General features: G+C 39.7%; 1 protein-coding gene across 11 annotated transcripts in view; it reads right to left on the bottom strand.

Moving 5' to 3' along the window:
- DNM3 (dynamin 3) overlaps positions 1–15,900 on the bottom strand; it is a 622,348-nt gene extending 606,448 nt beyond the window's left edge. For all 11 annotated transcript variants that reach the window (XM_043924627.1, XM_043924624.1, XM_043924629.1 and 8 more), the window contains exon 1: positions 15,573–15,900. In XM_043924627.1, the coding sequence (XP_043780562.1) occupies positions 15,573–15,733 (161 nt within the window). In that variant the 5' untranslated portion in view covers positions 15,734–15,900. The remainder of the gene's footprint in view (positions 1–15,572) is intronic.
- Positions 15,901–26,047: the final 10,147 nt, after the last annotated feature.

Raw genomic sequence — 26,047 nt, 5'->3', positions numbered from 1 at the left:
TCATTTGACTTCTTAGCTGTTCTGCTGAGCAGTCTCCCTTACATTAAGTTTAAATCTGTCTGCCTATAACTTTCAACCATTTATTCAAATTCTGTCTTCTGGGGACACAGAGTCAATTTAATCCCTCTCCAATTAATGGCTCCTCAAATATTTGAAGACATCATCCTGACCCAGCCAACAACTTTCTAATAAATGCCTTGCATAAAAATTCTTAGCCTCAGTTCAGCTCAGTCACTCAGTCCTTTCCAACTCCTCCCAACCCGATGCACTGCAGCACGCCAGGCTCCCCTGTATATCAGCAACTCCCGGAGCTTGCTCAAACTCATGTCCATCGAGTTGGTGAGGCCATCCAACCATCTCATCCTCTGTCATCCCCTTCTCCTCCAACCCTCAATCTTTCCCAGCATCAAGGTCTTTTCCAATGAGTCAGTTCATGACATCAGGTAGCCAAAGTACTGGAGTTTCAGCTTCAGCATCAGTCTTTCCAGTGAATTTTCAGGACTGATTTCCTTTAGGATGGACTAGCTGGATCTCCTTGCAGTCCAAGGGACTCTCAAGAGTCTTCTCCAAAACCACAATTCAAAAGCATCAATTCTTCAGTGCTCAGATTTCTTTATAGTCCAACTCTCACATCCATACATGATTACTGGAAAAACCATAGCTTTGACTAGATGGACCTTTGTTGACAAAGTAATGTCTCTGCTTTTTAATATGCTATCTAGGTTGGTCATAGTTTTTCTTCCAAGGAGCAAGCATCTTTTAATTTCATGGCTGCAGTCACCATCTGCGCTGATTCTGGAGCCCAAATAATAAAGTCTGTCACTGTTTCCACTCTTTCCGCATCTATTTGACATGAAGTGATGGTAACAGATGCCATGATCTTTGCTTTTTGAATGTTAACTTTTTTTTTTTTTAATTTTTTTATTAGTTGGAGGCTAATTACTTCACAACATTTCAGTGGGTTTTGTCATACATTGATATGAATCAGCCATAGATTTACACTTATTCCCCATCCCGATCCCCCCTCCCATCTCCCTCTCCACCCGATTCCTCTGGGTCTTCCCAGTGTACCAGGCCTGAGCACTTGTCTCATGCATCCCACCTGGGCTGGTGATCTGTTTCACCATAGATAGTATACATGCTGTTCTTTTGAAACATCCCACCCTCACCTTCTCCCACAGAGTTCAAAAGTCTGTTCTGTATTTCTGTGTCTCTTTTTCTGTTTTGCATATAGGGTTATCGTTTTAAGCCAGCTTTTTCACTCTCCTCTTTTACTTTCATCAAGAGGCTCTTTAGTTCTTCTTCACTTTCTGCCATAAGGGTGGTGTCATCTGCATATCTGAGGTTATTGATATTTCTCCCAGCAATCTTGATTCCAGCTTGTCCTCCATCCAGCCCAGAATTTCATACTATGTACTCTGCATATAAGTTAAATAAGCATGGTAACAATATACAGCCTAGACATACTCCTTTCCCTATCTGGAACCAGTCTGTTGTTCCATGTCTGGTCCTAACTGTTGCTTCTTCACCTGCATACAGATTTCTCAGGAGGCATGTAAGGTGGTCTGGCATTCCCATCTCTTTAAGAATTTTCCACAGTTTGTTGTGATCTGCACAGTCAAAGGCTTAGGCGTAATCAATAAAGCAGAAGTAAATGTTTTTCTGGAACTCTCTTGCTTTTTCAATGATCCAGCGGATGTTGGCAATTTGATCTCTGCTTTCTCTGCCTTTTCTAAAACCTGCTTAAACATCTGGAAGTTCATGGTTCATGTACTATTGAAGCCTGGCTTGGAGAATTTTGAGCATTACTTTGCTAGTGTGTGAGATAAGTGCAATTGTGAGGTAGTTTGATTTGGCATTGCCCTTCTTTGGGATTGGAATGAAAACTTTTTCCAGCCCCGTGGCCACTGCTGAGTTTTCCAAATTTGCTGGCATATTGAGTGCAGCACTTTCACAGCACCATCTTTTAGGAATTGAAATAGATCAACTGGAATTCCATCACCTCTTCTAGCTTTGTTCATAGTGATGCTTCATAAGGCCCACTTGACTTCACCTTCCACAATGTCTGGCTCTAGGTGAGTGAGACATTGTGATTATCTGGGTCATGGAGATCTTTTTTATATAGTTCTGTGTATTCTTGCCACCTCTTCTTAATATCTTCTGCTTCTGTGAGGTCCATATCATTTCTCTCCTTTATTGTGCTCATCTTTGCATGTAATGTTCCCTTGGTATCTCTGATTTTATGGAAGAGATCTCTAGTCTCTCCCATTCTATTGTTTTCCTCTATTTCTTTGCACTGATCACTGAGGAAGGCTTTCTTATCTCTCCTTGCTATTCTTTGGAACACTGCATTCAAATGGGTATATCTTTCCTTTTCTCCTTCGCCTTTCACTTCTCTTTTTTTCTCAGCTATTTGTAAGGCCTCATCAGACAACCATTTGCCATTTTGCATTTCTTTTTCTTGGGGATGGTTTTGATCACTGCCTCCTGTACAATGTCACAAACCTCTGTCCATAGTTTTTCAGGCATTCTATCAGATCTAATATCTTGAATCGATTTGTTACTTCCACTGTATAATCATAAGGGATTTATGTCATACCTGAATTGTCTAGTGGTTTTCCCTACTTTCTTCAATATGTCTGAATTTGGCAATAAGGAGTTCATGATCTGAGCCACAGTCAGTTCCCAGTCTTTTTTTTTGCTGACTGTATAGGACTTCTCCATCTTTGGCTGCAAGGAATATAATCAATCTGATTTCTGCATTGACCATCTGGTGATGTCCATGTGTAGAGTATTCTCTTATGTTGCTAGAAGAAGGTATTTGCTACGACCAGTGCATTCTCTTGGCAAAAATGTGTTAGCCTTTGCCCTGCTTCATTTTGTACTCCAAGGCCAAATTTGCCTGTTACTCCAAGTAATTCTTGACTCTCTGCTTTTGCATTCCAGTCCCCTTTGATGAAAAGGACACCTTTTTTGGGTGTTTTTTTCTAGAAGGTCTTGTAGGTCTTCATAGAACCATTCAATTTCAGCTTCTTCAGCATTACTGGTTGGGGGATAGACTTGGATTACTGTGATACTGAATGGTTTGTCTTGGAAACAAGCAGAGATCATTCTGTCATTTTTGAGATTACATCCAAGTACTGCATTTCGGACTCTGTTGACTATGTGGGCTACTCCATTTCTTCTAAGGGATTCTTGCCCACAGTAGTAGATACAATGTTCATCTGAATTAAATTCATCCATTCCAGTCCATTTTAGTTCACTGATTCCTAAAATGTCAATGTTCACCCTTGCCATCTCCTGTTTGACCACTTCTACTAATTTACCTTGATTCAAGGACCTAACATTCCAGGTTCCTATGCAATATTGCTTTTTACAGCATTGGACTTTACTTCCATCATCAGTCACATCCACAACTGGGCATTGTTTTTGCTTTGTCTCCATCTCTTCACTCTTTCTGGAGTTATTTCTCCACTTTTCCCCAGTAGCATATTGGGCACCTACCGACCTGGGGAGTTGATATGTCAGTATCATAATCTTTTACCTTTTCATACTGTTCATAGGGTTCTCAAGGCAAGAATACTGAAGTGGTTAGCCAAGTTTCTTAACCTCATTACCCTGATAACTACAGTCTGTGCATATCAACCCTTGTACCCTTTGGAGTCACCAAGTTCTTTGAAGGAGCTGTTATATGCATAGAACCTCACATTTTCTGGCATGTAGGGGTCTGTAAATGACACAGTGAGTGAATAAATCCATCTGCTAAAAGAATTTTCAAACATGTTCTTTTTCAACTGGTTTAATCATTTACCTACAACCAGACAAGTTTCTTAAACTCTCTATGCCCTCAAAAATCAGATAGACATCATATAAAGAAAATATAATCCAGAAATAATCTGTCAGATATGCAGATTAAATGAAACACCTTAATAAATAAGAAATCTTCATGAGAGACAATTTTTACTATATGGACTATTGGAATGTCAGAGGTGTAATCACATAGGCATATTCCTTTTTCAATTAATTTTTAAAAATAAAAATAATAAAATTATCTTCATTTTAACTCACCCAGTAAAATAATATACTGTGAATTTTGCCTTCTGTTATACAAAGATATGTCCTACCATGGAAATATAATTAAATAAATGACTAGAAGTAACATTAGATTTAATCTAGTTCAGAGGCATTCAATCATTTTGAGAACAACCATAGTAAGAAATACATTTTATACTGCAGCATGGTACACATATACAAATATACAACTAACACAAAAGTTTCACAATACAGTACTTATCATTACCTGGAAGGAACTCTGATACTCTTGTTTGAAAAAAATGCATCCAGTCCAACATCCACCCCATGCTCAACAAACATATTGATGAAGAACATATGCTTCAACTTGGATAAACATATACAGTCACATAGCTAAATCATTCATATAGCTCCTACTACCTGCCAGCACTGTTTATGGAAGATGACAAATAAAGTGCAAGCACTCCTGACCTCACGGAAACTGCAAATGGCTGGACAGACAGACAAGGCAACCAACTGTGCAGTAAGATCCCCATGCAATGAAGGATGAACAAGGACCACTAAAATGGAGCCTCTAAATCACACAGGGAGAGTGGAGGAAGACCAGTGGGATGACAGTAAAGACCAGACTAACCCTAGCTCTCCTTGATTTCCACCATGTTGCCTCAGCTCATCCAAGGTATTTCTTTTAACAAACATCCAGGGAACAGCTACTGTGGGTATAAATTAAATCCACCTCAAACTAAATAACTCACAAATACTCACAACTCCCTCCTTTTTAGATTCTATTTGTGTTTTTTCTTCAAATCTTTTCTTCTCCTTAAAATATATGAAAATAATGGGCTTCTGTTTTATTAACTAGAAAACAAAAACAGACACACATACACACAAAGATCTAAGCCTCCTCTGGATAACCCAAAACTATTCTTACACAAATAGAGGCATACCTAGAAACACAAAGAAAATGTAATTCCAAATGGAACCAGTTAACTAGCTCAGAGCTAAAACTGGAGGTTAACAAGTTGTGCAAATGTCAATCAACTCAAGATATGAATCTTTCCACTGAAAATAAAGTCATTGGGTATTACTTCGACACCTACTTCAAGAAGTTTGATACTTCTGTAAGGTCTAATAGCACCTGACACTATTTTTCTATCTTACCTCCTGATTCCTTGGCTATAGGTCATTTCTCTTCCTTGACCTTCACTAATATTCTTGCTAAGTAGTCCTGCTGCACCAGTCAGACTCAGTTGTTTTTCCCACTTCTACCTCCATCTTTGCCTAAAACTTCATCTAACATTTCCAAAAGATAAAGATATACTAAGAATGGTTTATCAATATCACAGAATTAAATACTTTGCTTAAAATTCATTCTCTAGGAGAATATCTGAAAATAATTTCAGCAAAATTCCTTTTAATTGTATTATCTCTATGTGATTAATTCTACTATGTTCATTATCTCTGGTATTTGCCATTCAAACCCTAGCATGTTACTTAACTTCTTCCAGTTCAACCATCCATATTTCTAAATTGAAGTTAATAAAACATGCCTTTACTATACTCTCAGGGACACCGTTAAGGATTAATAAAAATAAATGAGAAGTACTTTGGAACTCTTGGGAGGGAAGAGTATACAAACTGGACTTGTGTGTATCTGTTTAAATACACACTGGAGTGATGCTAAATGTGGGTAATGCTTTCTTTTAAAAAGATCCAAATATACTTTAAGATCTAAAACTAAACTTTGTAATTTTTAAATCTTTAAGTTAGATCTAAAAGTTAGCATTTTGATGCAGCTGTGATCTTCCAACATGCACAAAAAAATTGTAAACAGACATTACTATCTATTGTTTTTCCTAAATTTGCTTTTGTTTCAGAAAATGTCCAGTCTAGACAAAAGACTTAAACTAACAGCAATAATTTATTGAATGCACTATTACAGGCCATGCACATTAAACGCTATCTATTCTCTCTCCTAGATGTACTTTTGTTTTAAAAAGTTAGAAATTGCCCATTTCTAGATAAAAGACTAAAACTAATAACCATTAAACAAATGGGTTCCAGTACCAATTTCAACATGGGGAGGTGGTTTCTCACACCAACAATAAGCAGTGCTCTGGACAACAGCTGGATATCCTATAATTCAACTCAGTTCTGACACGATCTACCTGGAGAAAGCCTCAGACTTCACAAGTTGACAGTTCAGTTCCACAAGACCGCCCTCTCCTGCAACTTCAGGCACCAAATCTAAAGCCCAGGTTGTTAGAAATGTTTCTAACCGACTAGTTACAGATTAGATGGTCCCAGGACCTCCTTCTTGGTCCAAACTACTTGTTAGAGCAGTTCAGAAAACTCAGAGAAGCATTTTATTTATTTTACTACTGTTTTATTATAAATATGTATATACCAGGAAGCCATATGGAAGAGACATATAGCACAAGGTACGGGGAAAGGGAGAGGACTTTCATGCCTTCTCCAGGTACACCACTCTCCCCAAATGTCCACGTGCTTGCCAGCCCAAAAGCTCTCTGAATTTTGCCCTTTTTGGTTTTTTTATGGACGCTTCATTACATAGTTGTGATAGATTAAGTCATTGGCCACTGGCAGACTTCCCTGGTGGTCCAGTGATTAAGAATCCACCTTGCAATGCAGGGGACTCAGGTTTGAACCCTGGTCCTAGAAGCTACCACATGCCATGGCACAACTAAACCCAAAAGCAGCAACTATTGAAACCCGTATGCCCTAGAGGGCATACTCCACAATAAAAAGTCCATGCACCGCAACTAGAGAGAAGTTTCCACTCGCAACTAGAGAGTAGTCTCCACTCAAAATAACTAGAGAAAGTCAGCATGTAGCAATAAAGACCCAGCACAGCCATAAATAAATAAATTTTTTTAAAAAGTCACTAGCCATTGGTAACTGATTTCACTTCAAACCCCTCTCCTCTCCCTAGAGATTGCGGAGGGTCTGGGGGACGAGCAGGCACAGGGATGAGACTGAGAGGTTGGTTCCACTGGCAAAGGGCTCTCATGCTAGGGTGCTTTCCAAAAGTCACCTCATTAACCTAACAGAAGACACCTTTTTTCAAAACTTAGGAAATTCCAAGGGTTTAAGAAGCTATAAGCGAGAAACTATGAACACAGACCAAATATATTTGAGAATTATATTTTGGTCATGTGAATGATGAAATACATGTTTTTCTGATAAATCACAATATCATAGAAATCACTTATTAAATGCTTATTATGGGTCACACACTTTACAGCATCTTACTTGGAACCCAAAAGCACATAAAACAATGAATACTGTCTCTATATTGCAAATGAGGAAATTAAATCTCAGTGAAGTTCAATGCCTTGCTGAGACGCCATGTTTGTATCCATTATGGAGTCAGAGGTGGGACTGATATGCCTAGCAGCAAAGCCTGCCCTCAATCACCAGAATATGATGACTTCTTTCCAAATTCTGGCTTTTTCAGGATCTAAGAAAACAAATATCTTAAGTAAGATAAAGCACCCATCAAATTATTTAAACGGATTAGTCTTTTCAATTTCAAGCCACAGAAACAACAGACAATAAAGTGCTGCAGAAGCCCTACTCACTTCTAATAGGTGTTATTAGACAATGTGTTATTCCCAAAGATAGCACGACCTTTAAGCTGTGGGAAATGAAAATAAGACACCATCACAAAGAAGCATTGAGACACACACTTTAAACTCCTGGAAACAGAGAATCTTCAGGAGGGATGTTTACAGGAAAGACAAAATCTAAAGCAATACTGTATCATAATTCTTGGATTAAATAAGTCATTCTTTCTCTCAAAAATCTCACCCACTTCTTAAATAATAATCTTTCCATTATATTACTTAACTTACACACAATGTTTCAGAAGCTTTCCCCAGTTTAAGCAAGACCAATCAGTGACCAACCCAGGCACGACTTTCTAGATATGCACAGCTGGTAGGAAAATATTAATAAAGTGTGAAAACATCCACTATTTCATATAGTCTTTTCCCGGGCCCATCTGTTTCCCAAAAGTTACAATTTACTCTAGTATTATGTGTTGTGTTTGGTTGCTCAGTAGTGTCGAACTCTTCCACCCCATGGACTATAGCCCACCAGGCTCCTCTGTCCAGGAAATTCTCCAAGCAAGAATACTGGAATGAATTGCCATTTCCTCCTCCAGGGGATCTTCCTGACGCAGGGATCGAACTTGGGTCTCCAGCATCTCCTGCATGGGCAGGCAGGTTCTTTGCCACTAGGACCAGTGTAATAGCCTGAGAAACATCCTGTTCCCTGTCTCTTTACCCTAGTATGTATGGAGGGAAAAAAAATTCATTGCTGGTCTACCGTCAAGAAAAGTAATGGAGAGGAGTAACAAGGAGAAGGAAAGATTGGTCCAATGAAAAGGAATGGGAAAAGGAGGTAGTGAGGATGAGATGAGGGAGAGGTGCTTTAAAGCGATAAGCGGAGAAAGAGAAGATGATGAACTGCCACAGGGCTCCCAGTTCTAAACACCAAGTTCCAAACTCAACTCTGATTCTACTTCTGACCTTGGGCAAATCTCGTTTCTCTGTATCCCAATGTAGCTCCAAGAAGTGAGCAAAAGTAAAGCCAGAAGAAAGTTTCTTATAGAACCTACTGAAATGCCTATCTTCACTACTCATTTTTAAAAAACTAAGCCAGTTCTGACCAAAAAAAAAAAAAAAAAAACACCAATTTGGTATTAATAAACCTTCTAATTTTCTAGAATGGTGTTTAACTCAATAATGCAAATCACTTAGTATCAAACTTCCCTCTACCTGTACCTTCCTTTGTAAATACATTCTATTCTCAAGTTTGCTTTTAGAACATTTCCCCTAACATTTTGTCTTCCACTTACTCCACTCCTTTAACTAAATGTCTTATTCTTAAAAAATAGAACTCCGCCTCCCTTAAGTATTAAAGGTCCTTAGTTGATCTGATCCATCCCACCCTCAATGTATCCAGTTATACTTTTAATCTCCCCAACCTCTATTCTTTCCTGCTACTCTTCTCACAGGCCCTATGCAACATACAGTGTCTCTTTGTGATAAACTGACAATCTAAATTCAATGCCTTGTTGTCAAGTCAGACACTGAGACATAGATTACCACCTCCCTGCTTTGATATCGATACTTCAGTGCATGCAGCCTTGAGCTAAAATTATACTGGCTGCCAAATGACACTGAAATCTCCAATACTGTCTATTTTCTACTATATCGCAACTCAATTTCAGAACTGTAGTTTTTCAGAGGTTTTTCTTTTTTGTAGGAATAAATTGACACAGTATAAATTATTTTGTCCCATTTAGTTTTCATTATACCCAACTGTCTTCATTTTGCAAAATCTTTGAAAGTTGTGGTCTCGTACCTTATGCTGTCAATTCTCTTTTTATATATACATCAGCTTCTGTACATTCATACTTCCTTCTACATTCTTATCCAGGATACCTAGAACTCAATAATACCCGCTCATTGACTTTATTTGCCCACATTTCTCAAGAGTATCAACAAGAATCACACCCAAGACTAAATCCCTGCTTGGCCACTTGCTAGTCCTGTGACCGTGCACAAATTACTTATCTCTCTAACCCTGAATCTCCTCCCTTATTAACATGGGGATGGGAAAATAAGGTACAGAAGGCACGAAATGTGTCTAACAGCATCCATGCCTGCCAACAAGTAAGGCGAAACAAATGGCCTCCTCCTTCCTTCCACTTTATTTTTTTTTTCTTTTTTTTCTTCTTTTTTTTTTTTCCTTCCACTTTATAATGTTCATTTTTACTATAACATAATCCTACAGAATTTTTAAATTAATGCTGAGTGTGAGAAAAAAGCAAAGCAGACGTAGACAAAACTTTGGACATCCAGAAAATAAATGGATTGTTCTACACAGTACACTAGCACAGAGTTCTCTTGATGTGGCTCTGGTGGAAGAGGAAAAGAAAAACTCTTCTATTTCTTTTAGCTGCTTGCAGTCCTTCCTTAAAATTGATCATAATTTAAGCAAAACATCATAATTTAACTCTACTTATTAGGCCCAACACAAAGTACCAACTGCCTAAGACAAACAATTTACTAAATATATGTCCCATTGGTAAAGGACCCAAGAACCTACTCTCTAGAATAGCTAACTATTAAGTTCCCATTCCTTCAAAGTTTTGGGTGACAACATCTGCCCAACTTCATTTTTAAAGAAGTTAATCCAGTGCATTTTTTAATATCTGTTAATCATAAGTAAATTTCAAAACAGAGATATCCTATCCAGTCCAGTTCACCTAGGTATATTGCTTCTCAGGCATTATTAGTAATTGACTGTTACAATTAAATCCTACCAACTGAATTGTGATAACCTAAAAGTGTATTGCACAATGTGAATACTGTAAAAATATCTTTGTAATTTCAGGTTTTAGCAATTAACTGTTGGAAAAACAGAGTTCATGTTTCTGACACTTTAAATAGGCTCTTGGGAACCATGAAGTATGATTTTCAACAATTATCACATTTTCATTGTTAGCACTCATTTATCTAATAACTTTAATACTTGGAAGCCATTTGTTGAAAAATATTCACTAATTCAGATGCTTTGATATTTTTTTAAATAAAACTACTTCTGAATTAATAAGTTCACTAACATGCATGCTCTGTGCCTAATCTTATTTGCAATTAGAGAACTTTTACTGCTTCAATTTTTTAAAAATCTCGTGAAATCAGTCAAAGGATTTAAGAATAAATTAGTATCTAAGACATATAAGTGACTTTGAATTTTTAAAAAATTATCTGGTCATGTCTATTCAACAACAGCATCAAATGGCTCACTTTTAAGGTTCTCCAGCAAAACAACTCTAATTTGATAAATCAACATACCCATGTTTAGAAACTTTACAACTAAATAAATATACCTTATATGAGATTTGCACATTGAAATAAACTCCCCTCAATATACTCACTTTATCTTTTATTTGACCCCCACTCATCAAAAAACCTACTTGTGCACAATTGAAAGTCTCTTTTACCATTTAGGCTAGAATAAAATAATGTGAATCCTCTGCCTACACAATTAGCATTGAAGAACTAATGTTTCTAACAAGTATATCATTAAAAAGCATTTACACATTAGCAACTAGTACAGTTTTCACTTAGCACCACTATAAATAAGTTATATTCCCTCTCAACATATACTTAAATAAATAATTCAATTACATCTTAGAGCTCCCTTCAAGAATGTCTAATATAGTAAAGAAAAATATTTATCTCTTAACTCATGTTGATTCTACTTAAGGGGGTCACCTCAAACCCTCTGTGAAATGAGGCAAGACAGACTGATGTAAATAAATTATGAATGAAATTATTATTATAGCAGTTTATTATTTTAGGCGGTCATTTGAAGTGTGATCAAAGAAAGAAGTCAAAAGTATTTATCAGAGAAAATGATAAACCTCAATATAAAGGAGTTCAATACAGCCCAGAGGTTTTACAGCACAAGTATAAAGCCCAGATACCTCAAGCTGAATCCCAGATCCATTGATTTTATGTTAAATTCAACTTCAGCAGCAACCTAAACGCCCACCCACAGATGAATGGATGTGCCCACCCATAGATGAAGAAGGTGTGGTACATATACACAATAGTACATTACTCAGCCATAAAAAGGAATGACATTGGGTCATTCACAGTGATATGGATGAACCTTGTCTGTCATATAGAGTGAATAAGTCAGAACGAGAAAAACAAATTATCATGTATTAACACACATATGTAGAATCTAGAAAAATTGTACTGATGAACCTATTTGCAGGGCAGGAATAGAGACTGCAGAGGTAAAAAACGGAGTTGTGGATACAGCAGGGGAAGGAGAGGGTGGGATGACTTGAGAGAGCAGCACTGACACATATACATATCATGTGTGAAATAGCTAGCTAGTGGGAAGCTGAAGCGTAGCACAGCGAGCTCAGCTCTGGTCTGGGAGGACCTACAGAGGGACGGTGGCGCGGGGGGAGGCGGGAGGGAGGCAGTGTATGTATACAGATAGTTGATTCACATTGTTGTATAGCAGAAACCAACACAATGTTGTAAAGCAATTACGTTGCTGTTTAGTCGCTAAGTGTTATCCAACTCTTTGCAACCCCACTGAGTGCAGCCCACCAGGCTCCTCTGTCCTTGAAATTTTCCAGGCAAGAATAATGGAGTGAGTTGCCATTTCCTTCTCCAAAAGCGATTATACTCCAAATTAAAAAAAAAAAAAATCACCTTCCGCAAGTTACTCAAACTCTCTAAATCTCAATTTCCTCTTCTGTGAAATGGAACTCTTAAGAGTACCTTCCTCTTTGGAAGGTTAAGAGGATTCAATGAGATTATCTATGTAAAAGCACCTAAAATAGCACTTGATGCATTACAAGTACTCTATAAACACTGACCATTGTCATCATCTCACTGCACTGTTAAAAAAAAAGGGGGAGGATGTAAAAGTAGTTGAATAAATTCTTCTACACATAAACCAGACCAATGGGCAGACCCCATACCATCTAGTGAACCCCTATATTCAGACCACTGAGTCTCAGCTTCTATTCATTAGACCTTAAGCTGCCTCTCACGGAGAGTGTATATCTCATCTGAACACCCAAAAGAATATTACATTATATTAATATGTAAATTCATCACTTTAACAAGAAAATCACAAACAAGTAGTTCATTCAAGACTCATTTTATTCATAACAGTCTCAAAACTTGTCAACCCACAATTGGATTTTAGAGTTATAGTTAAATGAAGTAAACAAATTCACATCCAAATTCATTTAGTGGTGTCAAAAAAATCAATATAAACAAACAGAGAAAGAGACAGTCCACTAAACATGGATTGCTAAATGTTAAGAAGAAAATGCATCATTATTTAAGAGGACAAGCTTAAATGGTGAACAAACGCTACTAATTTACCCAAGTAATGAGCCCTTGTTTTATGACTGCATTCAATAACTGCATAGAGGTCAGAGCCTTAAAAATAAAACAGCTATATGTAAAAGAGGAAAGTTTCATTCTTAAAGGATGCTCTTTATTGAAAATTTTCTGGATAATAAAAAGATCAAAGGTTACAGTGCAATATGAGCAGTTTTTTCTGCTCAAAATACAGAACTCCTTTTTCCCTAAGGTTCATTTATAATTAGAAATTAGATTCCTCAATAATTCAATGACTGAAACCTTTACTAAAATCAAATGACTTTTTTAATTAAATTTTCAGCTAATATATAAGTTCTCCTGGCAGGTGTCATCTCTACAGATAATAAAGCCTTGCTATATTTATTAAATCAGGTTTTCCTTTATGCCCATCCTTTCCTTTGACTTGACATTCTTATAGTATTTAATTATTGGTAAAGTTTTAAAGAGCATATTACTAACGTATTCTGGTAAATATTCTGGTGTACATAATATTTACAATGTCCCTATTTTTCATTCTATCATAAAGAATGTTCAAGCTAAAATATTTTACTCTTTCAGATTTTTTACATTCTCATCTGGAAAGAGGATAGCTAGTGAGGAAAGATGTTTAGAATTTTATCACAGCATCAGTGACTATGTTCAGGATTTGAAAATCTGAAGAACAGAATCAAGATAAGTGCATAAAATTGACATTAGGTTCAAAAGTTCTTGCACAAAAAGTGCATTTATAAAGCAGATTCATCCAAACTAAATATATGAAAGATGCAAAAATATGGTCATTGCACTTGAATTACTTACAATTTTAACCTTTAAGCATTTGTTTAAAAAAACAAAAGTAGTTAAATGATTATTAAGGCTTCCTGTTAAAGCCTTAACAGCTCTGGAGCTTGTAAACCCCCCAAAATAACTCACCAAACCTCACTTCCACTATAGATACCACTTGAAATTTACTGAATTTCATTGACAATAAATCAAAGAAAGTAAAACCCTTACGTATGTGACTGTTTTGTGTACACGTTTGAAATCACAGATTCATCTGTCACTTGACCATAAGTCTATGATGACGTAGGCAAAATGCTTTACCATCACTTTTCTCACCACTAAAATTAAGGATAAAACCGAGAAAAGTGATTAAGCGACTTAGTCAAAGATAACAGCCAACTGTCAGCAATTTTACTTTTTTTAAAATTAGGTTTCTTAGCTTTCTAGTTCAAACAGAAAGGAAAAAAAATATCCTTAAGAGTATCATCTCAAGAGGCAGCATCATCTGAGAGAAAAGAATATACACTTTATGGATACTACCATTTCCAAATATGTGGGAATATCTAAATTTTATACCAACACTAACAAAAAAGAAAAGCCAAAAAACAAACCACGAACCTTATGAATTCCAAATCACTAACCAGTCAAACAGAAAGAGTCAAGTACAGTCTCTGTATTGTACCGTCGCCGGCCCCCTCCCTCAGCTGTTGTACATTTCTACCTAGTTTATTACTAGGAAACAGATTTCAGCTTTCATAATGCTTTCCAATGGGCTTTTCTTAGCAAATGTCTGCACTCCTCAGGCAAAGCCGTTAAGGTAACTTAATCTCTCATGCATTGCTCAGTGCGGGGCGGGGGTGGGGGGGGGGCGATGCTGATTCCCAATTTAAAAAATGAATTCTTTGGGTTTTCCTGAATTAAGAGTAACTACGAAACCTGGAACCATAATTTCAATTCAGATGTTAACTTGAAGGTTCACAGGACAAATAAAAGCTTAGGGAATCGAACATGATGCTGGGGAAGGGGGCGCAGAGAGAGTGCGAGAAAGATGCTGGTCCATTCCGAGATGATGCAGGAATGACATGGCACCTGGACAACACAAGTCCCAGCGCACCCCCCTCTCAGAGTCTCTGCCTCGGTTTCTCTCACGTATGCCTGGAGCTGTGAGTAGGTGCACACGCAAACACAACCACCTTTTATTCTTGGACTCCTTAGCGAGAACAGTGTGGTAGCGTCGCGGGTTAAAGCCTCACCACAACAAACGATTTCTTTCTCCTCGAACCCCGCCTCCCCTGCTAGGGGCAGGCGACGACTGTCTCGAACAGTAGACAGCTGACAGGAGCCGAGAACCAGGGCGAGAAGGAAAGCATCTTCAAGGGGGGAGGGGCGGGGAAATGAACCCCACAGCCTCGCGGAGAGCCTGGGGAGGCTGACAGGAAAAGGAGGAGGATATTGAGCCGGGAAAACAGAAAGGGCACTGGGAAGCGCCCTGGAGCGCTACGCCTTCAGGCTGTCCCCGGGCTGGCGCGCACCGGGCGGGAGGGGGAAGTCATCCTGGGGCGGACCCCCTCCCCGACTCCCAGACCGGAGGACAGGGAGGAAATGGCTTTGTATCGCAGGATGAAAGGCAGACAGGAGGGCCACCAGGCGGGGAGGGACAGAGGATGCCCGGAGCGGGACGACCCCGCCCGCCCTCACGGACACTGCTGCTCTTCCCTCTGATCCGCTGCAGCCCCTGGTCCAGCCTCGGGCTCCTGCCGTGGACGCTCCAGCGGCCTGAAGTGGGGTCGCCCCCGCCTCCCACCCTCCCCCTCGCGTGCTCACCTGCCCACGAAGTTCTCGAGCACCGAGCTCTTGCCGGCGCTCTGGCCGCCCACCACGGCGATCTGAGGCAGCTCCAGAAGGCAGCTCTGTCCCAGTGCGGAGAAGGCATCCTGCAGACGGTTCACCAGAGGGATGAGCTCCTCCATCTCCCGATTCCCCATTGTGCCAGCGCCGCCGGCTGCCCGCTAGTCCCTGCTAGTCTCTGCGACCTGGCAGGGAGCCGGGGCCGCGCCGCCCTCGCCGCCGCTGCCGCGCTGGGTTCAATCAGCCGGGTACAGCCAGACGTCGGATCCCGCCACCGTTCGGCCTCTAGTGCGCTCCTGACAGCAACGGCCCCGAAGCGCGCCTGCGCAGGCGAGTGGGGGCGTGGCCTGATTCCAGGACCGCCCCGCCCTCGCCGCGATGGGCGGCTGCTGTGCGCTAGGCTTCGCAGCCAGACATCCCCGCCCAGCGCGCACGCACTGCCTCCCAGCTGCGGCCACATGCCACCGCCTCTGTCGTCTGGTGCCAAGGTCCAGAGATAGTGTTAACAGCACTTGGTCAGGGAACGGCATGAAATAGCAGCACCAGCCGACAGCACTGTTCCCTTTCAGTAGCTACTGTAAACCAAAGTCCAGTAGAAAGCACTCCACCGCTAACAGCTCAGCGCTGTCGCCAGTGGCAGCAGCAGCAGCTCAGCTGCCGCCGCCAGTGCAATGCCTCCAGAGTGCACCTCTTGAAAGGAAACCTCTTGTTCTCACGGCCCACTCCAGAACCCTGGCTTTTCTTGCGGTGGCCGGCCTTCTGGAGTCTAAATTCTTCAATCTGACATCCGTTTCAGGCCCTGTGTATTCTGACCCCACCTAATCATACAACTTGAACCCCTAGGTTCTTCTGGCCCTGCAGAAGCAAAGGTAAGTCCGTTGTGCTTGCCCGGCACCCCTCGCCCTCTTCAGTCTACCAAGTTCATTCTGTCGTTTGTGACTCTTCATTCCATTTCTCCTCCTAATCTACCTCCAATGGGCTCTATCAATAACCATGTATTCTGCTCCCATTCTCTTAAATTTAGCAAACTAAGTGACTGCGTAGGATCTTGTGCTTTATGTTGGGGACACAGGATAAATGGTCATGCTTCTCTCAGTCTCCTTGGCCAGATCCTCTTTGCAAATACTCATACTACTCAGGATTTAATTCATGAACGTTTTAGTCCACCTGAGGACTTCCCTATGGCATTAACTACACATAATGACTAGAGACTAGTTTAAATAACTCTTCTGAGCCTTAGATTGTATTCCAAATTGGTCCTAGACCTCACTGCCTGAGTGTCCCACAAGTACTTCTGCTTAATTTATTCATCAGTTCAGTCGCTCAGTCGTGTCTGACTCTTTGTGACCCCACGAACCACAGCACACCAGGTCTTCCTGTCCATCACCAACTCCCTGAGTCCACCCAAACCCATGTCCATCAAGTCGATGATGCCACCCAACCATCTCATCCTCTGTTGTCCCCTTCTCCTCCCACCCTCAATCTTTCCCAGCATCAGGGTCTTTACAAATGAGTCAGCTCTTCGCATCAGGTAGCCAAAGTATGGAGTTTCAGCTTCAACATCAGCCTTTCCAAAGAACACCCAGGACTGATCTCCTTTAGGATGGACTGGCTGGATCTCCGTGCAGGCCAAGGGACTCTCAAGAGTCTTCTCCAGCACCACAGTTCAAAAGCATCAATTCTTCGGTGCTCAGCTTTCTTTATAGTGCAACTCTCACATCCATACATGACCACTGGAAAAACCATAGCCTTGACTAGATGGACCTTTGTTGGCAAAGTAATATCTCTGCTGTTAATATGCTGCTTAGATTGGTCATAACTTTCCTTCCAAGAAGTAAGCATATTTTAAATTCATGGCTGCAATCACCATCTGCAGTGATTTTGGAGCCTAAAAGATAAAGTCAGCCAATGTTTCCACAGTTTCCCCATCTATTCGCCATGAAGTGATGGGAACGGATGCCATGATCTTAGTTTTCTGAATGTTGAGCTTTAAGCCAACATTTTCACTCTCCTCTTTCACTTTCATCAAGAGGCTCTTTAGTTCCTCTTCACTTTCTGCCGTAAGGGTGGTGTCATCTGCATATCAGAGGTTATTGATATTTCTCCTGGCAATCTTGATTCCAGCTTGTGCTTCATCCAGCCCAGCGTTTCTCATGATGTACTCTCCACATAAGTTAAATAAGCAGGGTGACAGTATACAGCCTTGACATACTCCTTTTCCTATTTGGAACCAGTCTGTTGTTCCATGTCCAGATCTGTTCCTTTCTGACCTACATACAGGTTTCTCAAGAGGCAGGACAGGTGGTCTGGTATGCCCATCTCTTTCAGAATTTTCCACAGTTTATTGTGATCCACACAGTCAAAGGCTTTGGCATAGTCAATAAAGCAGAAATAGATGTTTTTCTGGAACTCTCTTGCTTTTTCAATGATCCAGCGAATGTTGGCAATTTGATATCTGCTTCCTCTGCCTTTTCTAAATCCAGCTTGAACATCTGGAAGTTCACGGTTCACATACTGTTGAAGCCTGGCTTGGAGAATTTTGAGCATTACTTTACTAGCATGTGAGATGAGTGCAATTGTGCGGTAGTTTGAGCATTCTTTGGCATTGCCTTTCTTTGGGATTGGAATGAAAATGGACCTTTTCCAGTCCTGTGGCCACTGCTGAGTTTTCCAAATTTGCTGGCATATTGAGTGCAGCACTTTCACAGCATCATCTTTCAGGATTTGAAATAACTCAACTGGAATTCCATCACCTCCACTACCTTTGTTTGTAGTGATGCTTCCTAAGGCCCACTTGACTTCACATTCCAGGATGTCTGGTTCTAGGTGAGTGATCACACCATTGTGATTATCTGGGTCATGAAGATCTTTTTTGTACAGTTCTTCTGTGTATCCTTGCCACCTCTTCTTAATATCTTCTGCTTCTGTTAGGTCCCTACAATTTCTGTACTTTATTAGAGCCCATCTTTGCAGGAAATGTTCCCTTGGTATCTCTAATTTTCTTGAAGAGATCTCTAGTCTTTCCCATTCTGTTGTTTTCCTCTATTTCTTTGCATTGATCGCTGAAGAAGGCTTTCTTATCTCTCCTTGCTATTCTTTGGAACTCTGCATTCAAATGAGTATATCTTTCCTTTTCACTTCCCTTCTTTTCACAACTATTTGTAAGGCCTCCTCAGACAGCCATTTTGCTTTTTTGCATTTCATTTTCTTGGGGATGGTCTCGATTCCTGTCTCCTGTACAATGTCATGAACCTCCATCCATAGTTCATCAGGCACTGTCTATCAGATTTTGTCCCTTAAATCTATTTCTCACTTCCACTGTATAATTATAAGGGATTTGATTTAGGTCATACCTGAATGGTCTAGTGGTTTTCCCTACTTTCTTCAATTTAACTCTGAATTTGGCAATAAGGAGTTCATGATCTGAGCCACAGTCAGCTCCCGGTCTTGTTTTTGCTGACTGTATAGAGCTTCTCCATCTTTGGCTGCAAGGAATATAATCAGTCTGATTTCGGTGTCGACCATCTAGTGATGTCTGTGTGTAGAGTCTTCTCTTGTGTTGTTGGAAGAGGATATTTGCTATGACCAGTGCATTCTCTTCGCAGAATTCTATTAGCCTTTGCCCTGCTTCATTGTGTACTCCAAGGCCAAATTTGCCTGTTACTCCAGGTGTTTCTTGACTTCCTACTTTTGCATTCCAGTCCCCTATGGTGAAAAAGACATCTTTTTGGGGTGTTAGTTCTAGAAGGTCTTGTAGGTCTTCATAGAACTGTTCACCTTCAGCTTCTTCAGTGTTACTGGTCGGGGCATAGACTTGGATTACCTTAATGTTGAATGGTTTGCCTTGGAAACAAACAGATATCATTCTGTCATTTTTGAGATTGCATCCAAGTACTGCTGAACTCATTTTTTCTAGTCTCAGCATTTAATGCTATAAATTTCCCTCTAACCGTAAAAATACTTGTATAAAAATGCCCATTAAAATCAGAAGACTAAGAACCCAGATGTCCATCAAGAGGTGAATGAATAAACAAGTGTGATACATGCATACAGTGATAGAGTTTATATGACAACCAGCAATGACCAGCGCAGTGGTTGGACAGAGAAGAAGCTCCAAAGCACTTCCCCAAGCATAACTTGCACCAATGAAAGGTCATGGTCACTGGTTGATGGTCTACTACCCGTCCGATCCACTACAGTTTTCTGAATCCTGGCAAAACCATTACATCTGAGAAGTATGCCCAGCAAACTGATGAGATGCACTGAAAACTGTAACACACAGCCAGCACTGGTCAATAGAAAGGGCCCAATTCTTCATGACAATGCTCAAGCACATATCGCACAACCAACGCTTCAAAAGTTGAACAAATTGGGCTACAAAGTTTTGCCTCATCCACCATATTCACCTGACCTCTCACCAACTGACTACCACTTCTTCAAGCATCTTGATAGCTTTTTGCAGGGATAACTTCCACAAGCAACAGGAGGCAGAATATACTTTTAAAGGGTTCATCAAGTCCCGAAACACAGATTTTAATGCTATAGGAATAAACAAACTTACTTCTTGTTGGCAAAAATGTGTTGATTGCAATGGTTCCTATTGAACCTATTATTATTCCTATTATTGATTAATAAAAATGTGTCTGAGCCTAGTTATAATGATTTAAAATTCACGATCCAAAAGCACAGTTACTTTGGTAACAAACTAATATGTCCCTGGAACCCATCTCCTCTCTCCTCTTCTTTTCTGCTCTCAGTGCCTAATTTTTTATTGTCATTGGTTGAACAGCTACCTTCTTCTATGCTTCCCAAGTCTCTATACCCTAGATAGATAGATCTTCACATGACACTTGACACATTGCATTGAGTCTCTAATTTACATCTTTGTCTTCCACTAACCTGGTAGACAGAAAAATGGGCCCCAAAATATTCTAACCCCTGGAACATTCTAATCCTTACAACCTGTGAACATCTTATCTGCTGTGGCCAAGTGGGGCTTTACAGATGTAGTTAAATTAAATAGCTTTGGATGGGGAGATTATGCTGGATTATCTAGATGGGCCCAGTTTAAGACAAGAAAGCCTTTCCAGGCTATGTCTTCTATGACCACAGAAGAGTGGTGCAACTTTGCTGGCTTTGAAGATGGAGAAAGAGGGGATCACAAGCCAAGGAATGCAAGCAGCCTCAAGAAGCTAGAAAAGGTGAGTAAACAAATTATCTTTATCCCCCAGAGCCTCCTAAAGAACCACATCCCTGCCAATACCTTGGTTTTAGCCCAGAGAGACCAACGTTGGACTTTCAACCTACAAAACTGTAAGTTAATACATTTGTGTTGTTTTGAACCACTAAGTCTATGGTAATTTGTTAGAGCAGTCATAGAAAGCTAATACAGTTAATGACAAGCTCCTTGAGGGCAAGATTTACCTTTGTGATTCTCAAAGCCTAACACAGTGCTTCACACATAAAAAGACCACAGTCTGTTGGGGACATAAATTATTACAACACAATGTTATAAGTGTTCTAAGAGTGCAGTGGACTAAATTGTACACTCAAAATCCATAACTGAAGCCCTACTCCCACAGTGTAGCTGTATGTGGAGTAAAGAAGTAATCAGGATTAAGTAGGGTAATAAGAGGAGAGCCTTGATCCAGCAGGATATGTGTCCCTAATCCTAGGAGACACCAGAGAGCTGGCTTGTTTTCTCTCTGTGCCATGTTAGGACACAGTGAGAAGACAGATAACTACAAGCCAGGAAGAGGATCCTCACCAGGAACTGAATTGGTCAGCACCTTAATCTTGGACTTCCAAACTCCAGGATTTTGAGAAAATAAATTTCTGTCATTTAAGCTAGCAAGTCTATATTTGTTATGGCAGCCCAAGCTAAGACACAGGGTTTGGTTAAAGAAACACGAGATGAAAAGCAGTAATTCTATCTAGAGAGCGTCATGGAAGTTTCAGTGAAGAGGTGACTGTTGAGGTGAGCTTTAATGAGTCTATCCTGCATTCTATATGCTGTGGGGTGTATAAAAGATTGCTTCCTCTGTGCTTCAAGTATCTTGCATTTCACTATAGGAGACAATGTTACACGCACTAAAAAGAACATCTATCGTCCTCATATACATTTGAATTTCATGCATGGTGAAGCGATGGATGCCATCTCTATGCTCCAGAACTTAGTAAAAGTCAGCCCCACACAACTACTTCAAGAAACCAGCCTGAACTACTCTTGCTAATTGCTTTCCTTCTTTACTTCCTATTTCCAGAATCAATCCTACAATAACTTGCAACCAAGAGAAATTTAACACACACAGACACACTTGACACTGTTTTTGCATAAATTAATCTGGATGAAACAACTAGCACGGGAAAACTTGAAAAGCAGAGGAAAATTTTGACAGAAAGACTACCTACACCTTTGAGGGTGAGTGCAAAGCTGGAAAGGGGAGCCCTGTCAGGCACCCCAGCTTCCTGACTGTATCACAAGATATCTCAGCCCTGTTTCAGCAACAAGTAATTAATGCCAACTCCTACTTTCTAACTGACACTTGCTTCCATGCCATCTTCTTGGCAAAGCAGAAGATTCCAAAAGTTGACAGCCTTCTTCAGGTGTGGTTCTCTAGCTAAAAAATTAGAATTATTTATAAACACTTCAGAACTCTTATATTTAAATGAATATTTTTCTTCAGGGTCATTTTGAGAAGCAACAAGCTTACTACAATAATACCACATTTCTCTTCTTTTGAAATTGACAAACCTTACCCCAAATATCAAACTCAGTTTTCCACAGTCACTCATCATCTTAGATGAACAGAATGTTAGTCACATTGATCTACTACCTCATTCATAGGACTTAGTACCAAATAACTTTTGGCTAATTTTAAGAATTAAATATATATCTATATACATGTGCATACACATATTATATACATATTGTTTTAAATATGCTATAAGCTTGAAGGCAAGCTATAAGAGAGGAGTTAGAAATTTTTGAAATGATAAAAACATCCCTAGAAAAATGTTTAACCTCTCAAAGAACATCACATACTTCAATATATGAATTCAGGAATTCATTTTTTTAAATCAGTCACATTTCTGCAAAATCATCTTCCATATATTTCCCACAGAGCCTAGCTTGGTGGCCAATAAATATTTATGAAGCATAACTGAATAAAAACTTAAGCATTTGTCATGTTGTCCATTTTGACCATCACTGCATAAATAACATTCTTAATCTGTGTACTATTTAAGACCTATTCTGGTCCTTCGAAAGATTCTCTCATAGATGGATTTTAGATCTTACTGCAATATCAGCCTGTCTGAGGGCATCTTTTGGGTTCTATTAGACCCAGTGAACATCCAGTATAGGTATACAGACTTTTAATACTGTAGCCATGGTAGTTGACATTTATGCCTCTCGGAGTTTCTCTCCTCTAGCCTGGGGGGTGATGAGAGGGCAAAGACTCCCAGTTTCATTGTCCATATTTTTTATCAGCTGTCATCAAGAAACAAAATAACTCTGGAAGCACATTCCAATCTCCTACACCTATATCCTACACCTATAACGTCTGTCAGTTTGAGATCCGACAGATGGAAACTCACCAGTAGTCTCGTGGAAGCATGGCTAAATCTACACACATGCAGAGCAGAAATACCAATAGGCAAGTGTAAGAGAAGGGTTAAGGAGAACTCTCTATAGTAAGTCTGATTTAGTAGCCAGTTTGAGCGTCCTTCTATCAAGTAGGTATAACTGTGTTCTCCTATAAATATAATCCCTATATACTAACGTTAGAATAGGAATCACATAGGATTCCTTTTTTTTGTTTTTAGGACATAGGATTCCTTTTAAAAGTGAAGGTCCCTCTAGTGCTATTAAATTCTCATGTATTGAATTATAAATCTCTATCTCTCCCTACATACAAATGTGCATATATATAATTATAATAAAATAATACATATTTCATAAGCTATAAATGGCCATTTAAGGGGTTTGTGAAGACTTTTTAATGACACAAAGAAATACTATGACTGAAATATTAAAGAGCAGGGTACAAAATGTTATATGATGTATTATCATATTACATAAAAGGCCATGTCTAGGAAAGAAAACTGGAAAGAAATGTGCCCAGAAATTTAATGTTATTCCGTATGAGAAAGTATGGGAAAAAATTATTGTCCTTTTCTATTTATTTCTCACACTCTCTATAATGAGCATATTCTTACAATTTAAAAAGTTGAATAAATGCCATTTGATGGAACCATAATGGTTTATATACATACCGCTGTATCCAAAACAGAAGTGGCGTAATGGAAGGTTAAAGGACCTTTGCAAATAGAAGCAAGACAGTCTGCAAGCTCCCCTATTCCCAAAACTTTGCCATTCACTGACAGCAGGTAACCAGCTAACTGTAAAATTTTTTAAGGGGAAATATTTCTCTCTGATTTAAAGAGAAAAAAATGTCACAAGCCCAGGCCACCATGACCCCACAGACTACCACTAGCCAAGAGTTCATTCCGTACACAAAAGTGCAGACCTATTCACAATTGTAGGAAAGTAGTTACATGCACTGAATTTGGTTTGCTTAAAGCATAGGTCATTATCTTATGGCATCAGCAAGCCAACATAAAATATTACACTTTATATAAATACATTTATATGACATTCTAGACAATGCAGAACTAATCTACATTGACAGAAAGCAGTGTGAAGCTGAGGGTGGGCATGTGGAAACTATGTCTTGACTGTGATGGTGATCACCTGGTTGTATATTTGTTAATACTCATTGAACTGTATGCTTAAAATGGTGCACTTGGTTTTATATAAATTATACTGCAATAAAAATAATAACCCCTGGCATTTATGAAATGGTAATATAAAGCATGATAATCTGGGGACAACCCAACTGATAGCCACAATCCAAAATAAAAACAAACCTACCCCTCCCAAAAACTTGTAATGACTCCAAAATTCTGCCAATGTAGAGGCATTCTTAAGACTTTTGGAGTATCATGTTAATGGGAAAACATCACTTGTAAATGGGAAAAAAAAAATACCTTAAGCCATTACTAGCTATCTGTTTCCCTGGTGACTCAGACAGGGAAGAATCTGCCTTAATGCAGGAGACCTGGGTTGGGACAATCCCCTGGAGGAGGGCATAGCAACCCACTCCAGTATTTTTGCCTGGGGAATCCCCAGGAACCAAGGAGCCTAGCGGGCTACAGTCCAGGGGGTCACAAAGAATCAGACATGGCTGAGCACACACAGCACAGAAAATACTACAGTAGTGCCAGCTCAGAAGTGGGGGTCTGGAAGTGGGGCAGGGGGACAGGACTGGAGAGAGCCTCATAAACACCCCACAGTGAGAGTGCCCCAAGACCGCCTTGCCTGGTTTACCACATCTCCTCTCTCTTGTTGTACAGAAGTGTAAACCTCAGCAAAGTTCATCCCTGATCATACACGTGACGCCCAACTGAACCCCAGTTCCCTCCCTCCTGGACCTTTTGCCAAAGACAGTGGTGATGAACAACACTGACAGCTTTTGTGTACTGCTTTATAGCCTCAGACCATTTTCATGTCAGTTATTATATTTCATTAGACCAACATAGCTGCCTTTGAAGTAATAACTAACAGTCAAATAGCACCACCATTCCCTCTTCTATTAAGGAAACAGAGACCCTAGAGAGCTCAGGTGGTTTGGCCAGTGCCACAGAGCTGAGAACGACCAGAGATGCTTCCTGCATGTGCTTCGGTGGTCGGGGGGGGGGGGGGGGGGGGCATACACGGATCCCCATGTGAAAACCTTGACACAGGGAAAATTTAGTGCCTGAATTTGCCAACCTAATATTGATATTGAAAAATGCATGGTAAACTTATATGTAGAATCTAAAAATACAACAAACTAGTGAGCAAAAAGGAAGCAGACTCACAGACCTAGAGAACAAACTAGTGGTCACCAGTGGGGAGGGTGGCAGGGGCAGTAAGAGGGGGTAGGAGAGTGGGTGGCATAAGCTATCAGGTGTAAGATAGGCTACAAGGATGTACAACACAGGGAATATAGCCAATATTTTGCAATAACTGTAAACAGAGTGTACCATTTAAAATTGCATAAAAAATTTTAAAATAAATTTGAAAAAATACGCAGCAAAGTACTATTTGTGAACAAGAACAGCTTTTTTTTTTTTCAAGAACAGCTTTTATCTTTACATAAATTATTCCTTTTTTTTCATTTATTTTTATTAGTTGGAGGCTAAGTACTTTACAGTATTGTAGTGGTTTTTGTCATACATTGACATGAATCAGCCATGGATTTACATAAATTATTTCAATTGCCACAAACCTAAGTCAGCATACTGGGGTTCAGGTTCCTACTAGCTGTGTTATCCACCCTCCTTGCCCTTAATTTCATGTGTAAAATTAGCATATTAATATCCATTCCTTTTAATTCATAGAACAA

Source organism: Cervus elaphus, chromosome 14 (genome assembly GCF_910594005.1).
Source record: "Cervus elaphus chromosome 14, mCerEla1.1, whole genome shotgun sequence".
Classification (NCBI taxonomy): Eukaryota; Metazoa; Chordata; class Mammalia; order Artiodactyla; family Cervidae; genus Cervus; species Cervus elaphus.
This window is presented reverse-complemented; position numbering and strand designations above follow the sequence as displayed.